General features: G+C 32.3%; 3 protein-coding genes across 3 annotated transcripts; 2 read left to right on the forward strand and 1 right to left on the reverse strand.

The window, feature by feature from the left end:
- Window positions 1-4,352: 4,352 nt before the first annotated feature.
- On the forward strand, window positions 4,353-6,151 carry HELRODRAFT_68585 (hypothetical protein; the record flags this gene model as incomplete). The annotated part of the gene is made up of 3 exons (XM_009028932.1): window positions 4,353-4,501; window positions 5,360-5,462; window positions 6,068-6,151. Coding segments are annotated over 3 exons (336 nt in total), but the record flags the coding sequence as incomplete, so codon positions are not given.
- HELRODRAFT_164422 (hypothetical protein) lies at window positions 6,078-9,528 on the forward strand (the record flags this gene model as incomplete). Its single annotated transcript, XM_009029363.1, has 4 exons — window positions 6,078-6,275; window positions 8,314-8,384; window positions 8,467-8,594; window positions 9,401-9,528. The coding sequence occupies 4 exons, from the start codon at window positions 6,078-6,080 to the stop codon at window positions 9,526-9,528; spliced, it is 525 nt and encodes a 174-aa protein (XP_009027611.1).
- Window positions 9,529-12,531: 3,003 nt separating this feature from the next.
- Window positions 12,532-18,415, reverse strand: HELRODRAFT_121109 (hypothetical protein; the record flags this gene model as incomplete). Its single annotated transcript, XM_009029364.1, has 12 exons — window positions 12,532-12,660; window positions 12,997-13,080; window positions 14,057-14,164; window positions 14,396-14,499; window positions 14,693-14,794; window positions 15,234-15,309; window positions 15,461-15,526; window positions 15,998-16,121; window positions 16,617-16,736; window positions 17,125-17,295; window positions 17,418-17,563; window positions 18,362-18,415. Coding segments are annotated over 12 exons (1,284 nt in total), but the record flags the coding sequence as incomplete, so codon positions are not given.
- Between the last annotated feature and the right edge of the window lie 5,182 nt (window positions 18,416-23,597).

Below are 23,597 nucleotides of genomic sequence, written 5' to 3' on the forward strand. Positions count from 1 at the left end.
AAAGCTTACACGTTGGATATTGGCCCTTCAAGAGTATAATATACAATTCTGTTATCGTCCGGGTTCACGTAACGTTGCCGATTTTCTCTCCAGGATATAAAAGTCAAGAAATATTATTGTTTTTTTTTTTGTAAGTGTGATGAATGTTACATTCATCCTCCTAGGCGTTGGAGGTATGTAATGGAAATTGTTCTATTACATGATCACGTGGAATAAGTACTAGCACAAAGCACGTGTGCTTACCTAGGAGAGAGCGCCGTATGGTCTCGTGGGTCGATTACTAGACCAAAGTACAAGCGCTTACCTAGGAGAGAGCACCGTGCATGCCTATAAATAGCCTACGCAAATAAGTTAGCTCTCTTTCCTTTATGTGGCTCTTGGGTCGGAGTTGACGTTAGTAAAATTGAGTATTGTATTGTTGCATTTTCATTAATTTTGTTTATTCGAATAATTATTTAGTTAGGTTTTAATAAAGGAGGATTAATAATATATCTGTCGTTGTGTTTAGTTAATATCGAACCCGTTACAGTTGACCTAGAAGCAATTACGTCATCGTGCTGTATTTTTATGCCGTAAACAATTATAATGCATCAATTATAATAGATGCGTGACGTCATTGCTTTCATAAGAGCTTACATGCAATGGAAAGATATGACAGGGCAATTCCAGTTTAAAACTCCTCTGCCAATTGTATTCCAACTTGGTAATTGTAACTGATGAAAGTCAGATGTAAAATCAAACAAATGTTTAATCAGTTTGTTAGTCAATCAATCAATCGATGAAATCTATTTTCAAACACTGTTTTTTTTTAAGATAAACAATGGCTCGATACAATCACTGTCTTAAAAACAGTTCGTGTGTTTGTAGCTATTTATTTTCTTTATTATTAATTTATTTTTCAAGTAATATTTGTTTCATATAACCATTCATTTGGTCACTTCACTTTGTCCTTATATATTCGGCTATCCCTTTATATATTTATCCCTATATCCATCTAACCAGTCGCCACTTACCACTTCATTTAGTCATTCAACTATCTATTCAACTACCGTTTTTTTTATTCATTCATTCATTCATGTTGTTGATGTTGTTGTTGTTGTTGCTGCTGCTGTTGTTATTGCTGCTGCTGCTGCTGCTGCTGTTGTTGTTGTTGCTGTTGTTGTTGTTGCTGTTGTTGTTGATACGTCTGAGATTTTATTGAAAAAATTAATGAAATAATAAAAACAATAACAACAATAAGTAAAATAAATAAGCAAATAAATGAACAAAAATTGCTGCTATAGATTACTAAACAGATGAATGTGTATAATAGATAGAGAGACGAGCGAAAACATTGTCGCCCTGATATCTTATATCGTGAATTTTGTAGGGTTGTGCAAAGTTGCTCAAGCAAATAGCTAAAAAGGTGCATCCTTTCTACTGTTGAAAAATGAAAAGAGCAGCAGTCTTTGCAGATTCCAGACATTCCAAAAATGAATGTGGATGACTTTTGTGGACAGCAGCTTACCACGCAAAAACATCGGATAAAGAAAATAATACATTTATTCAAAATTTATTTATTCAAAATTTATTTATTCAAAATTTATTTATTCAAAATTCATTTATTCAAAATTCATTTATTCAAAATTTCTGAGACCACTAAATAACATTAACCTGAAGCTTCCATGTGATGTTTTCTGTATAAAAGTAACTATCCACAGACCTAAACAAACCTAACAGCAATATATATACACAGTAACAATAAGATAACAACAACGCAACAACAACATCACATCAACAACATCACAACAACAACATCAACAACGGAACATCATCACAACAACAATAACAACATTCGTCGTTTGCTCAAGAACTCAAATGTGCCATGTTAAAGATGCAACCGTGTAATCTTGCTTCTCATTGGCTCCTACCAACCAATTAGAACAGAGCGGACTGTCAAGATGAATCCTGATTGGACATGTCCGACAATCAGTTGCACGCGGTTTTTGATATAAAGTTGTTGGAAAGCGATCTCGTGATTTATATCATTATGATTACAATATTACGAAAACATTTTTTCTGAATTTAGCAAGAAATTAAATTTATTTATTAATTTATTAAAAAAAGTACTTGCTAGATTGCCTGATTAAAAAGAGCATTTAACTTGTTGGTCACAGTTCAGTTTTGAATTTCAGAAATCATCTTCTGTGATTAGGTTGACATGTCCCTGCGCTATTAAAATTTTTATTGGAATAAATTATATTATCTAATGTAACTAAATAGGATAATAATAACCGAAAAAAATGGTCTGCAACTTTTTGTCAAATTCAACATGAAAAATAATTTCATAATGTATAATGTTTCAATAAAACATTATACCATTTTCAATAGAATTAAATTTTTTTAATTGAATTACTATTTATGAGTAGAATAAATAGACCTAAGATGTAAATTATATTATAAAAATTGTTGTTGTCATGAAGTTTGATTTCAGCCACCTCGCTCAATCCATCCTCAACGAACAGGAATATAACCAGCAGCAGCAGCAACAACAACAGCAACAACTGGAACATCAGAAACACAACCATCTTTTGAGATTTCACGACAACCAACAAAGAAAACAGAATTGTTTTCATGGCTACCATCATAAACATCCTTTTCCTCAACATTTTTTTAAACATGACTTGTCTGCATTCTACCATCAAACCAACGCTCGCCATCCATTACAAGAGCAAGTTTATGAACCATATTCACAACAACATCATCAACAACGTCAACTACGTCCTCAACAACAACATCAACAACAATCACATCAACATCAGCAACATCTGAATGAAGAGCAGACGACGCATTCCAACAATTCACTTGTTAACGAGCTCACTGGTATGCACAACAGCGAAAGCTACAACAAATATATTTCAAACTGTAACAAAATAATAAGCACTAGCAACAAAAATCTTGATAGCAAAACCATCATCAACAACTTTATCAACAACCACAACAGATACAACAACAACAACAACATCATTAATAACAACAGCAACAACAACAACAACGTCGTCATCAACAACAACAATCACAACAGATACAACAGCAGCAAGGTTGGTGTTTTTCTCAACGGAAAACTTGACGTTAACAACACTTGCATGCTGGGAACTCTCAACGATTTCAAATACTGTAACGCTATTTACAGTTGCGGTCAAAATTGTTGTAATTATTATTACAATGATCAGTTTCTATACAGCAACTCGAACAACGACCATGGAACATTTTCAAAGTTGCAACTTTTTGCCACTAGCCATTTCAAATCCAATTTGGACCGCTTTTTGGGCTGCAAATTGACATCGATATCAACGTTGGCGGCCACAAAAGGCAGCACAAAACACATCAGCAGCACCACAACTGCCACAACAAACGCAACTTCTGCACTGGTGAAAAGATTTTCAAAGAAATCCAAGTCGGTGGTGATTTAAAATTTTTATTAACTAACTTTTGATGTTGAAGTTTATTTTTTTGACAAAAAATTTGTGAAACTGGTTATCTGTAATTAAAACACATAAAACAATTTTAATTTTCCAAATTTACAATGGGAGGAAAAAAGAAGGTTTACATTTCTTAAGGTTTAAGGTGCTGATTTGATACATGAAGAAGTTGTGCGCTGGTCACCTGGTTCGAAAGCTTGTTATACTCTGATTACCTCAGGAATATTTCAACATGTTGAGTTTTTTAAATTTTAGTTAGTTAAATGCCAAACGTTCGAATATAGGTACTTTTTAGATAAATTGAAAAATATCATTATAAAAGTCTGTATCGTTTCGCAAAACTGTTATTGGCCCTGCCCCTCAAAGTTTAATGACATACATTCTTACAGACATCAACTTTTGTAGATGTCGCTAGACCTCAAACAAACAATCAAACAAACAAACAATCAAATAAACAAACCAACAAACAAACAAACATACAAATAAATAAACAGAATAACATAAACACGTACGTACGTTTAAAAAAGTGTTTAGAAACCATAGCGTGTTATACGAGCTAGTGACAATACGAAAAGTTCAAACGTTCATCCACTCCATCATTCGCATATTTCTTCTGTTGACCAACCACACACCAATCAGTTTACAAACATTGTGAGTTATTTTATGTCGAACAAAATTGTTCCACGTCAGTCAAAGTTGTTTGCGCACTGACCATGATAAGTATTTCTTTTGTTTACTTTTTGTTTTTTTTGTATAAGCTTGTTTTAGTCCATTTTATATTTATTCATCCATCCATCCATTCATTTATTCATTCATTCATTCATTCGTTCGTTCGTTCGTTCGTTCATTCACATTCATTCATTCAATCACGAACTTGTTCATTCATTCAGTCGCCAGTTCGTCTGTCGTTTCTGTGGCCGCCACTTCACCAAATCCTACAACCTGCTGATCCACGAACGAACGCACACCGACGAACGGCCCTACGTCTGTGAAGTCTGCCAGAAAAGGTTCAGAAGGCAGGATCATCTTCGCGATCACAGGTGAGTCTACTTTCTATTTATTGTAAAATCTCTGGTAGACTGTGGTCAGTTGTAAGCCGTTGTCTGTTCAATGTTGTGGCCAGTTTAGGTTGTGGTTTGTGTTAACTTTGGTCAGTTGTATGTTGTGGTCAATTGTAGGCTGTGGTTTGTTGCAGATTGTGATCAGTTAACTTTGTTAAGTTGTAAACTGCAGCTAACTAAAAATGTTTGTATATTTAACGCATGTATTTAATTATTTTTGAATCATAAAAATAAAAAGTTTTGCAGATTTGAGCATAATTAAAAATAGGTAAATTATTTTTTACGTTAAAAAAATAACACGAACATAAACATGTTTTAGGTTTGAAACAAGCCAATAAATTACATATTAAAATGAATGTTTGTAAATTACTAATCAATCAATCAATCAATCAATCAATCAATCAATTTCACATTTTCTATATGATTTTAAGAGAAGGATCTCGTTGTTTTTCGCTATTTTATGTTAATTTGTTTACCACACCAGCACAAAATACACAAAATCTGACCTTAAACCAAAGCAAATATTTTGTGAGAATTTTAACTCAACATGTGAATGTTACCGAGAAAGACTCACAGGATCTGTCCCGACTTTATGCCAAAGAAAGCAAGTAGATAGAACGAAGGGGAAAACAATGAAATCCAAAAATCCCATTTTGTTTTAAATTATTAATACACTCCTACATTTTACATTACATAACATCCCATCATGAAATCTCAGTAAATATATATATAGAGATAGATAGATAATTTCTTTTCAGCAATATGAAATTATCATTGTTATAGAGAAATTGTGATTGCGATATAAGTGTTTGCACCGTTCCAAACAACCGCCAACAGACACATCCACTCCAAGAACAAGCCGTTCACCTGCATGGACTGCGGCAAAGGATTCTGTCAGCCGAGAACACTCGTGGTACATCGCAACATGCATCTCATGAAGGTATTTGAACGGGCATTTTATTTGGGCGGCCTGATGGCCTAGTGGTTAAGGTCGCCTAGTGTTGTTTCGCAGAGACCGGGTTCGAATATGACAAAAGATCTCCGCGTATCACATGCTGCGTGTGTGATGCGTCGTTTAGAACGTATTCATAAGCGCTGTTTATGCGTTGATGATTTCTCTGAGCCTAAGAAGGGAGAAATAAACTTTAACCTTTTTAAGGTTACTCTTTCAGTCCATTCTTCAAAAAACACTGCGGTGAAAACGTTTGAGTATTTCCAAAAAAGGTTCTTCAACCAATGAGGTTTAAATTATTTGAGTTTAAATTAAATTAAACCACGTTAAATTAAATAACACCAACCCAAGTGGTTGGCATGTTTGGCATGCTAGTCAATCAACATTCAGACAGTTACACACGTGCAACAAACAGCATAAGCACATGCATGTATAAACCTGCACCATGTAGAAACACACTTAGATACAAACACATACAGAAACACACACACACACGCACGCACACACATCAGGCCCAAGGATATATGAAGACAGGCGGTGGACCATCAGGGACTTTATCAGCAGCAGCATCGAAGGGCAAGCCTCACCACAAGTCTCCGCTGTATGCCTGCACGCATTGCTGTGCCGCTTTCAGAAGACTCTCCGACCTACAAACGCATGAAATTGTGCATGCATGAGAATATTAGGGATGATATCATCGATGATATCAGGGATGATATCACTGATGATATCAATGGTAATATCACTGATGATATCAATAATGATGTCACTGATGATATCAATGATGATGTCACTGATGATGTCAGTGATGCTATTCGTTTTTATTGTTGATATCATAATATCCGATTATGCAGATGATGAAGTCAATAATTTATGTGATGATTGAACTGAGATATGTCGTTAATTTTATTTAGAGTTTTATAGGATAATTTTTGTTTCACCTTCTGATTATAAACTTTGTGTCATTGTAACACTGACTGGCCGACCTTTGTTAGCGTTATGTGATCACACGTACATTCCACTTTTCTTTTGACATCTTAATATTTAATATTTGATCATACTTTGTTGTGAAAATCATCACCATCATCATCGTCAACATCATTGCTATTGTTATTATTATTGTTGTTATTATTATTATTATATCACTTTCACAAGTCTACAATATAATTATTATGTTATATTATGATGAATTAATTGTAAGTATCAATTATAAATGATAATAAAAAAAATTAGTCCATTCGTTTTAAATTATCAATTAATTTTCTTAGTTATTCATTCATTTATCAATTCATTCATTCCATCAAACGCATTAACTCAAAACACCAAGTTAATGAATAACTAATGAATTTTTATTTATGATAAGAATGAATGAATGAATGAACGAACAAACGAACGAACGAACGAATGAATGAATGAATGAACGAACGAATGAATGAATGAATTAATGAATTAATGAATGAATGAATGAATGAATGAACGAATGAATGAATTAATTAATTAATTAATGAACGAATAAATGAATGAACGAACGAATGAATGAATGAACGACCGAATAAATGAATGAATGAACGAATGAATGAATAAATAAATAAGTAAATTCATATGCGAATGTGTATGTAAACGTACAGGAAGACCGGCTTGTGAAGATGAGCTGCAATGGTGTGCGTGCTTTTATGGCCACCATAAAACGATGCCGTGCGGCGAAACGCTGTTGTAATTGTTGCAATTTTGGTAGTAGTAGTAAAATAACAGCAGTACTAGTGACATCAATTGTGCTATTTTTCGTGTGACAGTAATGGAAAAACTGGCAGTATAACCGGTAAAACTCATCAACAATAAAAAAAATCAACAGTAGTGATAGTGCGTTCCATCAGTAGCTATAATAGTAGCCTCAGTAGCTGTAACAGTAGCCTCAGTGGCTGTAATAGTAGCTTCAGTAATTGTAATAGTAGCTTCAGTAGCTGTAATAAAAGTCTCAGTAGCTGTTATAGTAGCCTCAGTAGCTGTAATAGTAGCCTAAGTAGCTGTAACAGTAGCCTCAGTAGCTGTAATAGTAACCTCAGTAGCTGTAATAGTAGCTTCAGTAGCTGTAATAGCAGCTTCAGTAGCTGTAAAAGTAGTAGCAAGGTAGTATAGTACTACAAGTAAAACAATCAACAGTGCAACGTATGCAATTGGTGTGATGAAGTTGACATTATTTAAAACAACTTCTAATATGTAACAATTACAATATACTACAACTGTTTCTTATCAAAATGCAAGAACCACTGAAAATACTACAATAAATACTCTTAACAGTCACTAACAATACAACAGCTACCAGCAACAACTACCACAACCAGAACTTTTATTATGCCCAGAACGACATCTAGTTAACTAAAGAAATGTAATCTAACGTCATTAAACTCCCATCGCAACAACTAAATGTGCCTCCTCCTTTGATAACATACTGTCCTGTATTTGCATGCGTGTGTGTGTGTGTGCGTGTGTGTGTGTGCGTGTGTGTGTGCGTGTGTGTGTCTCGTTGTCTTTGTGTCTTCCTCTTTTTTTATCTGTGTGTGTTTGTTTATTGTTTATTTGAGTGTCTGTATGTGACGGTGTTTGCTTGACTTTCTGAGTATATTTAAACCTGTATGTGTTAGTGTGTGCGCGTGTGTAATTTTGTATTGGCCTATTTGTGTATGTTTGTGAGTCTCTTTCTCGTCTTATATGTTCGTGTAAGTTTAGTTATTACCATTTAATGAGTTTGACGGTATAATGAATGACCGTGGTTACACACACACACACACACACACACACAAACACACACACAAACACACACATAGACACATACACACAGGCTCCCGACTGTACAAAATGTAAATCTAGGCAGACACACGTACAGAACACACAACATGCACAATTGCACACGTACATAATTAAACAACATTTTGGTGATATATGCATTTGCACGCACACAAACACGCACCTACATACCCACCGATATCATCAGCTACAGGATTAGAGTTTCGGTGATTAGACGAACAATTAATGGCTGGATAGGGAATCGGTATTCGCAAATATCCGATGTAGTCAGTATGAGGATGTTTGCGATACCGAGATATTTGCCAGCCAGTCGTAGTTATTTTATATCTGATTTCTTTACATTTTTTCTAACGTTGTCGTTCATCTAAACAAATGAACTGATGCCTATTCAAGGCTCGCTTGGATTTGTGGTGCAATTACTCACAGAGCGGAAGTGAAGTGGTTTTTGCGGAAGAAAGAGTAAAAGCCATCGTCATCTTGTAACCAAAGCTCAGAATGTTAAATCGACTAAACTTCTTGAATTGAAACAGGTAAGAAGTGACACTACAGTAGAAGTCAATCATTCTTTAAAAATAAAACATTTTCAACTTTTATGGCTAAATGTTTTAAAAACAGGAAATAGTGATGACACCTTTGAAACCGAAATGAAATTTCAAAATATTTACTTTGTGAAAGACATGACTGATTATATGAATCTTTTAGATTAGGTAATCTCAGATACTTACAACGGACAACATGGCATCAAATTTGTTTTACTGTTCTAATTTTTATTCCTCGAGTTAAGATGAGTTTAAAATTTTATGAATCGTTCATTTGTCTGTCATTGTGAACGTAATAGTAGTAGTAATAATAAATATTATTGTTGTTGTTATTAAAATAAATATTACTAATTCTCTCTTTATTTTCATAGGTATAACAAAAAATACAGCGAATGTGAATCCAAGCGTTCAAAACACATTCTAATACTTCAGGACTAAATAATCCTTTTAAAGTTTTGACGAAGGTGGAAATAAATTTATTTTTAAAAATCTTATTGAAAAAAACGAACATGTATAAAAAAACTAAAATCACTGAAAAACCAGGGCATTTTTTATAAAACGATTTTCATTGTTTGTGCGCAGGCATCTGGATGTCGAGCATTGGTTTGGTGTTTGCCCAACACCCCCAGCGTACCGAGAGGGCGGGGGTGGATTGCCACGGCCTCCGATTAAAAAGGGTCCTCCGAAAAACCGCCATACACAAATTTTAAATTAATTAATTCATTAATAAGTGTGCTTTCATTTTTGGTATTGATATGTTTACCTATAGATAAATACTTAGTAATATAATAGTTAGTTCAAAAAATGTTGCTATTGAAATCCGACTGAATGAACTTTTTTCTATATCGGGAGAGATTGTAAAGCAGAAAATTATTGAAGATGTAAAAAAAGCAAATTATTATGGGATAATTTTTGATTCAACACATGATACATCTCACAAAAAACAAATTAAGCTAGATTATCAAATATGTCCATATCAAGAACAAAAATGTAGAGGCCAGAGAAACGTTTTAGAAATTTATTCCCTTGCCGAAAAGAAGGCTAATGATGTCGCACAACAGATCAAAATTGAATTTCAATATTGAGCACGAAAGTGAAAGTTCATTGCCATTCCTGGATGTCTTGGTAACGCACGAAAAAAAAGATTTACAACTGGCGTATACGCCAAAGCAACAAACAAATGTATTTGTTTAATGGGTTTGTGAATGTACGGAAAAATTCAAAATAAGTACAATGAAATCCTTTGTGAACCGTGCATCACGCATCTATCCTCAACCGAAGATGGCAATACAGAGCTGAAAAGAATTACTAATCTACTAGTAAGCAATGGTTACAAAATTGCAAAACATCATCCATTGAAAGTACCATTCAACAAAGACCACACCAAGATAGCAATATATTCAAAAACAACAATGACAACGACATAATCCTATATTACAGAAATCATATGCCAACGGCACATAAAATAGACGAAGTCGTCCTCAAACAAATCATTAAAAAAATGTTACACCAACCAATGATACTAATAAAATAAAACTCAGGATATACTAAAATGATTGTATGACAACTGCACTATTAAAGAAGATTCAACTTTGAAGCGTAATCATGTAATATATAAATTTAAATGCAATATTGACGACTGTGCGCGTCAACAATATTGATGTTACGACCACTTCACTATCAATACGTCTCACAATGCATACAGAAAGAGGAGCCACCAAATCTAACTTGCAATCAACACATGCAACTCCAATAACCTGCCAAATTCTTGAAAACAACACAAAATTAATTTATCAAAACACCAACACACTACATCTAAAAATTGCAGAAGCTTTCCTAATAGATATCAATAAACCCCAAATAAACATCCAACAAAGAATGATAACATCTGTAATGGAAATTGTTCCATTACATGATCACGTGGATTAAGTACTAGCACAAAGCACGTGTGCTTACCTAGGAGAGAGCGCCGTATGGTCACGTGGGTCGATTACTAGACCAAAGTACAAGCGCTTACCTAGGAGAGAGCACCGTGCATGTCTATAAATAGCCTACGCAAATAAGTTAAGCCTCTTTCTTTTCTGTGGCTCTTGGGCGGGGTTGACGTTAGTAAAATTGAGTATTGTATCGTTGCATTTTCATTAATTTGATTTATTCAAATAATTATTTAGTTAGGTTTTAATAAAGGAGGATTAATAATATATCTGTCGTTGTGTTTAGTTAATATCGAACCCGTTACAAACATCATTACCAACTCGACGCCTTAATACTAACTTCAGTAACAATGAAGAAAAAAGGAATGACAACAACAATGATGAAAAATACAACATCAACTAAGTAACTCACTTTGCTAAAAAATTAACTTTGCTTTGTTTAAAGAAACTATATAAACCAAACCTGCACTGAAGATGATTTGTAAAAAATCGAAATCGAAAAATGAATTTGGATAAAAACAGTTTGATTAAATTTTTATGGTGAACTTGAATAACAATTCTAGTTTCAATAAATTGAGCAATTTCTAAAAAAGCATAAGTGGGGGCCAATCTATTCATATACATGCTGGAGAAATAATAGTTCATTGATTTCACAAACTCTCAAGTTCGTTCATCTATTATTATTATTATTTCAATACTTAATTATTTCATTCAATTATTTATTCATTCAATAATTCCAGGATCAAAAATTTTGAAAAACAATTTCAAAATCCTAAAAAAAATAAATAATGTATAAATGTAAAATTATAAAAAATGAAATGCAAATAAGCACATAAGACACATATAATAAATCAAATATAACACTAGTCAGAACATAAATTGTGCTGTTTTTATTACAAATCTTTGAAGAGGTGAAAATATATGTCCATACTTGCAAGAAAATTTTCAACGAAAGATTATAACGAGTTATATAATTTAAAAAATTATGGTGCACTAAAATAAGAGGCTATCACAAGCAACTGTCAACACCGTAAAATTCTTTTATTATAATTCGTTATCATCCCCACACTATCATTATCACCATCATCGCCACAATACCATCATCATCATTTTCACAATATTATCATCATCATCGTTAAATTAAAGTCATCACCATCACAGTATTGTAACCGTCATCAACGTTACAGTATCACTCCCCATCATCCTAATTCATATCATCAACATCATCGTCATATCATCATCACACATCATCCCTCCTTGCTGCTGGACATCTCAACAGATGATTTGCCGGGCAAGAATGGGAGCAGAATTAAGAAGATGAGGATGGAGATCACGTGCACAGAGAAATATGCTTCACTGTGTGGTCACAAACAACATGTTTATTTAAACTGCATGGTAACAAAGATGAAATATTCATCATTCATCCAGCCATGCAGAGTTCTATAATGAATGACACGTTGTTAACTTTATCAAAATGAAAGAGACAATTCTGAGCCCTGATGATGTAGCATAAGTTGGGGGCCAATCTATTCATATACATGCTAGAGAAATAATAGTTCATTGAACTCACAAACTCTCAAGTTCGTTCATCTATTATTATTATTACTATTATTTCAAACCTTAATTATTTCATTCAATCATTTATTCATTCAATAATTAAATCATCATTTCGTATCAATTCAACATAATAGAACAATAGGTCTGACTGAGATGAACGACGCCACAAAAATGATCTAAACATAAGCAGGGAACAAACTGAAGGAAGAGGAGAGTTTTTGAGAACTCGAGAAGCAAGAAGGGCACGGCGAGGTAGGTGAGTGCTAGCTTGGTACTGCAGAACGTCAACAGGTCGTACACCTTCGAGAGAACTGCCGATGACTGGAACTTTGGACGGATTATTGGGCGCACCTGTTTGGATGGTGATGACGAAGATGGAGATTATTACGATGATGGCGAAAATAATGCAAATAATGAAAGCGATGGTGTTGAATCAATTGATTTCAGATTGGTGCGGCAATATAGCAACAAAATGACCGTTTAATAAACATTTTATAAAGGTTTCTTAATTGTCACGTTACTCAGACAAAAATGAGTTTGTCTTTTTTTCCACCATACAAATCTTTTATGATTGAATTCTTTTATAAACCGATCAGCACATTAAATTATCTATCACTCATCAAACCTTTCATCCATCTAATTACATATCCACTTATCCATTCATCCATCAAATTATCCACAACCTACCATTCTGGATTCGTAGACCAGGAAAGCACCTGTCATGAATGTAACGTAGTAGCCCGGGTAGAAGCCATGCCATAATGCACTCATCTGAATGTGTATGTATGCATATATGTGTGTATGAATTTTTGTTCATATATGCAATTATATATATTTGTTTGAATTTATGTATGTATGTATGTATCAATCAATAGGAAACTTATATAGCGCCAATTAAATGTTCTCAAAGGCGCAATCGTAGTTATATAAACATAGAAGACTACAATACTATTAATAAGAGATAGATTGGTTTCATATTTAGATGCTAATAAACCTGCTAGTATTGTTTCCGCCGGAAATATTCAACTGAACTTGAACTCGAAGTATAGGAAAGGCAACCAAAAATAATCTCTTTGGATGTCTCTTAAGCGTTTGATTGCAAAGATCACAACATACTCATAGCAGGTATGCAATTAAAATGATTTCCAAGCTATCAAGCAGATATAGTTTCAATTTGTTACTTGAAGAAAACTAGATCCTCATCCCTAAGCAATAAGCATCTGAGTTTCACCAGATCATGGCTTGGACCTCTATAATTCATCAGAATTAATCATTATAAACATGCCTACGGTAGATAATATTCCCAATTACAAACTGAGTTATTAAATCAAGCTGGCTGTTTAACTGATAAACCGTCTAACTCGATTTCACCATTTAAGTCATTAAAACAGGCTTTTTATAAAATTTACCATGTTCATCTAGAATACGTACTCGTTTTTGTTCGGATTTTGTTACTCAATATCTTTGTAGTTAGAAATCAATTATTTATTACATTTGACGATTTCAGTTAATGGTGACTTCCCCGCAGGAAAGTTTTTTCTTTTTTGGTTGTTCAACTGAAGTTAATAAAACAAGATGAAATAAAATAAAGCATGCTATCATAATTTACTTCTCTTTACATTTCTCCTGTTTTATACGCTCCTTGTCATCATCAACGTCACCAACATCATCATCGTCACCACAACAAATGTCAATATTATGTTAGAGACCACGTCATCCATAGATGTCAACGCCATCACAAACTCACGGCGAAGACAGCCAACGTGTTGTGCGTCCTTTCATAGACCACATGCCTCAACCACAGCGTCGATCGCGAGTTCCAGTTGCTCAGTAACGTTCGAATGCTAGTTGCAAACTGGGTGATTGATTGATTGATTTTTTTGGTGAATGGCTGGTTGATTGGTTTGAATGGTTGGCCAGTCTGTATAATTGGTTGGCATAATAATTTTTTATACATTTGATGGTTGTGAGTTAAAAACTGTTAGGTCAAAAGTCATCTTGTTGCATTTATATTTATTCAATTATTAGCCCAGGTTAGTATTCCATCCGTCCATCCATCCATTTATTAATCCCCCATCTAGCAAACCTCAACTTTGAAGACACTGACATTATCCATGAAATCCCACCTCTGACGCCCAAACTGGTCGACACCACCGAATCCCAACCCGGCAGCCACGTTGATTGCCTCAGCTGGAAGGTTCCATCATGTTCCATTGATGTCATGCAGGGAAACATCACTCAACCATCACAATTCTCACCATCATTATCATTATTATAATTACTGCCCTCATCATTATCACCAGCGCCATAACCATGGTCACCATCCCGATAATCATTTTCATCATAGACGAATACATCATCGTTATTAATTAGCACTACTAACCAAGTTTCCAGGCGACATAATATTTAAACCTGGCGGCAGAAGTTGAGATGACGCAGTAGATGATGCGGTAGGGGAGTGAGTGCGATGAATTGAAGGTCTCATCTGTGTGGTCAGATGGTGGTGTATGTGTATTTGACACATGTGAGATTGTTGGTGATTCGTTTGCTAGTTGATTGATTGGTTAGTTGATTGGTTGGTTGGTAAATTAGTTGGTTGGTTGATTGTTTGGTTTGGATTGTTTGGTTTGGATTGATTGTTTGTTTTATCATATAAATGATTCACTGATCATGTGATAATTTAATGATTCATTGGATTGATTAGCTTATCAGCAAAATTAAAATTTATTCATTGTTCTATTCATTAGTTAATTGATAAGTGGTGGATAATATCAGACACTCAACTGTTTTTGTTTCTCTGCAAATGCACCAGAATGGCTTAGTTAAATAGTAGAAAAGCAACAATAATATAAATTTTAAAAAATTTAATAAAAAATAACTGATAAAATAAGAATGCATGGATGCAAAAAGACCAAAATACCGACCAATTAGAGTTTGAGCAGGAAACATGGGAGTGCATACTGCCATCAGCACCAAGAACACAGCAACAGACGACAACTTCTCCAACAGAACCATCTACACAACACAATATAACGTAACGTAACATCTACCTTCGAAACAGCTCAGCTCTTTATATACTAATTTATAAAATCTTCTAAATTCCCTACTAACAATTAATTGGTTAATAAAATGATGGATTACCATCGATGACTTTGAAGTAATTTGAAAAATAAAACTCATGAACTATTGTAGAGACAGGAAACAAAGCGTTAAGAGGCTGGTGCTTATTTAGATAATAAAAATAATTGGCGACAGTTAATTGGTGACTTACATTTGGTTTCAGATGAATACACATCACGTCGCCAGCTTCATTCTAATGTTACAACAATATTCAGTTGCTATTGCATACAATCAATGATAAACATACACGGAAATATAAAATATATTTAATTATATTTATGTCCATCAAATTAACTTAAAAGCCAGAACAATCTCCAGACAGAAAGTAACAAACCAATTTCTAATCTAATTTTCATTTAAAAAGCTGTCGAACAGGAGAATACGGCACTTATTATATGGTTTAAATAAAATAACATAAATTAAAAACCATTACATCACTAATGCTTTAGGGCTATAAACATTTCTAAACCAACTTCCTAAATCATATCACTGATTAGTTTGATTAAGAGAACTAAATTATCCATTTATAAGTTATTTATTTGCCAGTTAAAAGTCATAAAAGTAGAACTTGGTAAGTGATATTGTTCCCATGAATGAAGTTAATATACTCCTTGTAGAAAGAGAATGGACCGCAGATAATCATGTGGAAACTCAGTGAGTAGCTCAGCAGCTCAAGAATAGATGGAAGCTCGCTGTTGTTTGTGTTGGTTTGTTTGTACGAATGTATGTGTTTATACACACTTGTGTGTGTCATCTGTTTTAATGTCAGAATGCTTTTCGTGTGTTTGTGTATTCAATTATTTGTATGTATGATGTGATGGTACGTGTGATTGTGTCTACACGCAAGATATTTTTAATTTTGAGTGAAGGCTTTAAAATGCACAATAAGAATATGTTAACAAGTGTTTAGAATATAAGCGGTCAAACAGATCCTGCTTCTCTATGGCTTAAAAACTAGAAAATTATTTTCATAATATGGAAAAATGTCTTCTATATAATGGTGATGATAATTGTGATTATTGAAATCATTTTTATTATCATCATCCCATTTTCTATCACTTCAAGCATCTTTGCAAACTAATTTTGAGTTTGGACATTAATTAGTTTTTAAAAAATCATGATTGAAAGGTGAATTAAGAAAAAAAAATCATTTCATAAAATAAATAAAAAATAAAAGTCCAACAAACGAAATAGTCTTATTGAAAATGTATGGAGTTGTCCTGATGTCAGGATCAGTCATCAATTCCTTTCCATCTGATAATGAGAACGCCAGACTGGTGATCCTCTGGGTGTTGATCATCAGTGGCCTGTCAGGGGGGTCCAGGAAGGTGCACGTTGGAGTGCACGTTGGATTAACCCAATGTTAATAATTACAAATCTAAAGATGCTACTTGAAGTCAATTCACAATTATAATAAATAATAATTATTTCTATAATATCAAATTTACAGTCGATGCCTGTCTGCGTGTAACCTACCTAGCCATTCCAGAGAAATATAAGAAAACAACATTATTTGTGAAGTTTCAGTGAGTACGTATTAATAATGACCATCAACGCCGAATCATCATAACCAACACCATCATCACCAACACTATCATCACCAACAACATCATCACCAACACTATCATCACCAACAACATCATCACCAACAACATCATCACAATGAAAGTCCAAGCAATACATATCCCAACAGACCCAGTTATGTCCAGGTTGTACCCAGAATAATCGTAGTACATTCGCAGAGAGTGGCAGACTGCCAGGAACAACATCGCAGTCAGGAAAACCAACTTTTCTGAGGTTCCATGTGGAACTCTCCACATGATCAGCCAGCAGATGACACTTTGGACCACAACAACTAATGACTGACTGACATTCATATTTCATTTTTGTTTGATAAGCTATCAATGTTTTAACTCAGTGAATAAGTTAGATAATAAAACAAATTGAAATATTTTCAAATCATTAAAAATATAAATGCTAATTTTTACATGCCAAAGCAGAAGAAGAGCAGAGAGAAGCCTAGAATGGCCTCAAATGAATGTCGAACATTCGCACCAACACGGCATGGTGAAAAGAGACATCGAAAAATGAATCCACATATTAAGGCAATTATTTGAGACAGAAAAAAATTGATCTGAAATAAAGCCATTAAAACGTTTTTTAGAATATTTAAAAATAAAAGTTAATAAAAATATATTTGTGCAATGTCTCAGTTCATATTTTTTGCAAACACATTATTTACTCAATTAACCTATGAAAAACGCATGGATATATATATATATTTATATCATATAACTTAACATACTTTTTATGCTTGAACTAATCACCATGAAACCCCTCCAATCTTTCATATAATCAGCGTAAAAAAGTTCCCATTAGGTTCCTTGACACTTTTTTATTTATATTGTTACTACAACTTTATTATAAGCAACACAATTTGACATTAAAGACTTTTAGCTTTCAACAAACTTTTGCTTATATTTTGAAATTTTAAATGACTTCACATTTCATCCGGTTAGATAGTCTGACTCAGTCTTCAACATTCTTAATTTTATTATTTTAAATTTTATCATTTTTTATTGTATTTGGAACATTTTACATGTAAATACATAACATGTATGTAAAAAACTAAATTATATCTGTTTTATGTTTATTTTTATATTAATAAGTTTTGGTCTCTATCAAACTGTAGTCTGACTTGCTCTGACAGATTGATTTTGATTACAAAATCATTACATTTACAAGATTACATTCACACTAATCAACTAAAAAACTATTATAGTCCAGCTAAAACTAAACAATAAAAGAACAAAAAATGAAACTAGACTACTAATTAATAATTGGATTAAAAAATTGGCTAATAATTAACTAAACAGTTAACTGAGTTAACATATTCAATATTCATTGGCTTAGCTGCCTTAGCACGACCCACCTGATCAAGCGGGAAGCCAACGACGTCAGACAGGGGCTGAAACAAGGTAGACCCAAACATTAAGTTGTCCATTCTGTCCTATTCTGTTGTCCTTTTTCTACTTAGTTTTCCGTACAATTGGCTTTTTCTTTTTGCCTTTTTATTTTTATTGGTTAGTACGGGTAGTAGTAAGTTTTCCTTTCTTACTGAGTAGTAATTTAATTAACGTTACTCGTGACCTTATTCGTTCAATTAGTTAGATGAACATCGTCACGAAGTCACGAATAGACGCCATCCGTATTTAATTCCTCGATCAAAATAACAAATATGTCATGTTTGTCTTTTCAAAAACTGGACGCGCTTTCAAAAACATCTGTGCATCTAATAGACCTTTCTCATAGATAGCAATTAATTCAATTGACTCAAACATAATTTTCACATGATGTATTAACTTATTTTATTAAATGAATTTATTATTACCATTATTGAGTTTAAAATTAATTTTAAAATTTTTCCCACTTGAAATTAAAACACATTCAACACACCTTCTCGTCGTTATGGCAACGTAAATAAAGTATAAACAAAATGGTCCTTCCCGGTATGCACGTTTTCATTGTTTCGTGATTGCTTATTTATAACAAAATATTTATCATTTAACAACATATTTTTACACATTACTGTCTTTTTTTTAATTTTGTCCATTATTATTATATAAATTTGACAATATGACAAAAGCTAAAAAAAACATTCAGATAAATTTAAAATATTATTAAAAAATATGTAAAAACAAAAACTAAAAAAAGACTGAAAATTGGTACAAATTTGAAATTCATACTAAAAATTATACTTTATTTGTATTTTAACTTTCTATGAAGTTAATGAACTTGCTTCTTAAATTAAACTTAACATCGACTGAAAAGCATCTGCGCCATCCATGTGTATTTGTGTTGTATACGATCGATATTCATACAATTTAGTTAGGCTAATTGCTAATAGATTTAAGTCTTAAACAAACCTCTTAAATTTTAAGAGGTTTGTTTATGTAGTAAAATGTTCAACTTTATTATAAAAACGAGCAGCTTAGATTTAAGTCCCTATAATAAATTTGGGAAACAAAAGTTGTTTTATTTCTGATAAACAGATAAAGTGTATAAAATTGGAAGAATGAAATAGGGAAATTTTAGTCAGGGTATTCAGTCTATGAATTCATAAGGCAGTTGTTTTTTTTAATAAATATCATTCATAGAATTCATAGAATAATTTTTAAAATTTGCGCATTAATATACAAGTTTCAATCTAAATTATTTCCTAAATACTTAGGAGATATATTTATAATTAATTATACCTAAACGCCCCGTTTTATACTCGTCTTCTCGTTCTCACTTCTTCTTAACTCTTAATAAACACTTTATGCTAAATCTTCTTTTGCTTTTTCAAGCCCTTTTCTCTTGGAAGTTTGATATAGACTTTTCTCCTCCTCTAACTGCTTCTCAACTCAATCACTTAACAAAGTTCAGAGCGGATTTCAAGACCCATCTGTTTTTAAAATTTACCGAAAGTCGCTGTTGAACATCGCTGAAATAGCGCTTTATAAACTGATTGATTGATTGATTGATTAATTGGTTGGTCGGTTGGTCGGTCGATCGATCGATCGATCGATCGATCGATTGATTGATTGATTGATTGATTGATTGATTGATTGATTGATTGATTGATTGATTGATTGATTGATTGATTGATTGATTGATTGATTGATTGATTGATTGGTTGGTTGGTTGGTTGGTTGGTTTGTTGGTTGGTTAATTGGTCGATTGATTGGTTGATTGATTGACTGGTCAACATGTTAAATGATTGATTCGAGTTGAATTAAATTGTTTGTCATGAATGTGAATATTGAATTTAAAATTCGTCATTTTAGATGGAAACTATTTACCTACAACTGTAATGTTCCAAATGCTGTTGGCGTTTCACTCAATTTACTACATTTCTATGTTTTTGATGATGATATCACTGCTTATATATAAAGGTTGAGATCTGCTTCAGAAAATTTAAATTAAAGGAAAATTGCTCAGTTTTTTACATTTTTTAAAACATTTTTTTACATTTCAGAGATTGCGATGAATTATCCACTAAGATATTTCATACCCGAACTGCTTTCACTCTTTTTAGTTTTATTGCCATTTGAATATTTGAGAATTTTTTCATGTGAGTTTTGTTTCATTATATGAGTTTATTATTATAAAATTATAAAGTTATAAAATGGTTGTTAGTTCAGATTAATAATATTTCAATTTTTCAGATTGGTATGGGAATAAAGCAAAATCTTTCAAACTTTTCATGGTGGGGTTGTTAATTTCAATTTTGTCTTTACTAGGAGCAATGTACTTTCTGTTTTGGCAAACTTACGTGTTTGGTGCAGATTTAATTTTAAATTCTATACAAGCAATACTAGTGACTCTTGAGATATTGTTAAGTTTTATTAGATGTTAATTTAATTCGTATTTGAAGTTGTACATAGTTTATTAATTTTATGTATTTTTCTTTGATTAATAAAATTTGAAATATAAAAAAGAATATGTATATATATGTTTTAATTTTATGTAAATTAAATTTTAGTAGTCTAAAATAGTTCACATCTTCGTCTGCTGTCTTGCCAGTCATTGTTTCCAAGATGGAAAATAAAAAAATGCATTACAATTGAAATTGAACAACAAAGATGAAAGAAACAACACCAATTAAGTAACTCATTTTGCTAAAGAACCAACTTTGCTTTGTTTAAAGAAACTATATAAATCAAACCTACACGGATCATTTGTAAATAATCGAAATAAGGCCTCTATCTGCATGATGAATTTGGATAACAACAGTTTTATTAAATTTTCATGATGAACTTGAATAATAATTTTATTTTCAATAAATTGAATAATTTCCAGAAAATTCTAGCAAGGAAAATTGATTAATGTCAAGAATTCACAAAATGCTGTATAAAATATGGTCATTAATATTTTAATAATCTCGCGAAATAACAAATTCAAAATGCGATTCAGACTTTCGTTATAATTATGTCGTTATATTTTTTTATTATTCTTTAAAAATTCAGATCTGACAAACGCAGAAACTGTTACAGCACGCAAGGCAGTAGCACAAAATTAAGCCAATAAGTAAATAAATAAATAGAGAAAGAAAATTGTTCAAACTTGAACAATAAAATAAATATTAAATAATAATAAAAAAAGAAATAAATAAATAAAAGAAAATAAAACAAATTGACAATAAAATGAATAGACTAGATGATGACTTTGTGAGTTAGATCGATAAATAAAAACTACTTGTGTGAATGAAAAAGTTTTATTGTGTGTTAATATGTTTGAGGTGTCTTGTGATGAAAGTCTTTTCCTGATATGTAGATTGGGTGGCGACTTGATGGTTATGTTTGCGTTGACGAAGGTTGTGTGTTGTAGTTTTAATTGGTGGTATTAGAGGATGGATGACGTGGTCGTTGTTGTTTACATTATACATAGGTGTTCAATGTTTTTATTCTTGCTTTGAGTCATTGAAATTGAGTATTCGAGTTGTAAAAATTGATATTAAGGCGTTTGCGCCTTTATATTTTATTTTCTTAAATCCCTTGCGTCATTTTTTAGCAATGTTCATAAACCTGACCGAAGGTTGCCGTATCGCGCTATTTATAGCAAAAGTGTGACGTCATATTCAATTTTCTATCCGGTAAAATTTTCAATTTGATTAGGAAAAAATGTCTGAGCAAATCATCCATTACTAAGGTTCTATGCATGAGTATATATATATCAATTGCCCTATGTTACGTCACACTCATATATATATATAATATATATATATATATATATATATATATATATATTACAATATATATATAACAATATATATATATATATTTATATAGGGGAGAAGGTGGTAATATGGACCACTTTTTGTCTTGGGCCAAAAAAAAAATTTAGACAATAGTTATTGGACCCTTAGTCTACCAAACAACTAACAAATATGTATTTTATAATATTTTATGACTAATTTCGGTAAAGAATAAAACTTCTCCTTGATAAACATTTTTTTGTTAGCATACCTCGAAAAATGATTTTTGGAAGTTGGGGTGGTAAAATGAAACAAATGTAGAAATGAACAAAAAAATGTTTTATTTTCAGAACAATCTCTTTTATTCTTACATATAATTAAAGTTTTATACTTTTAAACATAACAAATTGTTCTTATCAATGAAATAAAAATGATAAGTAATAAAACACATTTTTATATGAGTTTTTACAAACACAAGTCACAGATGAAAATATCTTTTTGACATCCACTACTACATAACATATGAGCCCATTTTAGACATATCACACATTGCACCCAAAGTTCTCCAGATTTTGATGTTTTGAATGTCTCACCACAAAATTATCTTCTGGAACTTCCTGTCCAAAAAGATCTAATGCGTTGGAGCTCCCGGATGAGATAAGACTTCCGGTATCTTCTTCATCGCTTGAAGTTTCATCTTCAATCTCACTTTTTTCAGAGATTAGACATTGTTTACTTGTTCCTAGCTGATGCTGATCCACCTGCTTTTTATTGCTGATGGCTGCATTGTGATGTGGTCCCCTTTTTTCTTCGAAATTGGTTCAGCTGATTTTTTATCATTTGATGATTTCAAGGCAGCCTTATATGGAGAACCGGTTATAATAGTAGCTAATAAGGCTTTTCTACCTCTATCTGTCGTAACCCCCTTTTTAGCGGTCCCAATTTGTTTCTTGGCATGATACATAAAAAAATATAAAAGGTTGTATTATGGAACAGTCTGTTTCATATTACCACCAATCGCCATTTTAAAAACAAGTCCAATAATTACACTTTACAAAGTATGATTTTAAATAACTATTCAAGAAATATTAAAGTTTAACATATCTACTAAATGACAAAATAAATAATTATATATATTATTTACTCATGTAGATACAAAAAAAATTTAAATCTTACCTATCAAAATGTTTGAACAACTTCGGAAGCAATTTCGTGTAAAACAATTATAGATAGGTCATAACAAATCTTCATGGAAAAAATTGCGGTTTCAAATTACAACCCCGTTAAAAATTGCGGTTTCATATTACAACCCCGTTTCATAATACCACCTTCTCCCCTCTATATATATATATGTATTATATATATATATATATATATATATATATATATATATATATATATATATATCTATATATATATATATATATAT

The sequence above is a fragment of the Helobdella robusta genome, assembly GCF_000326865.2.
Source record: "Helobdella robusta unplaced genomic scaffold HELROscaffold_6, whole genome shotgun sequence".
Classification (NCBI taxonomy): domain Eukaryota; kingdom Metazoa; phylum Annelida; class Clitellata; order Rhynchobdellida; family Glossiphoniidae; genus Helobdella; species Helobdella robusta.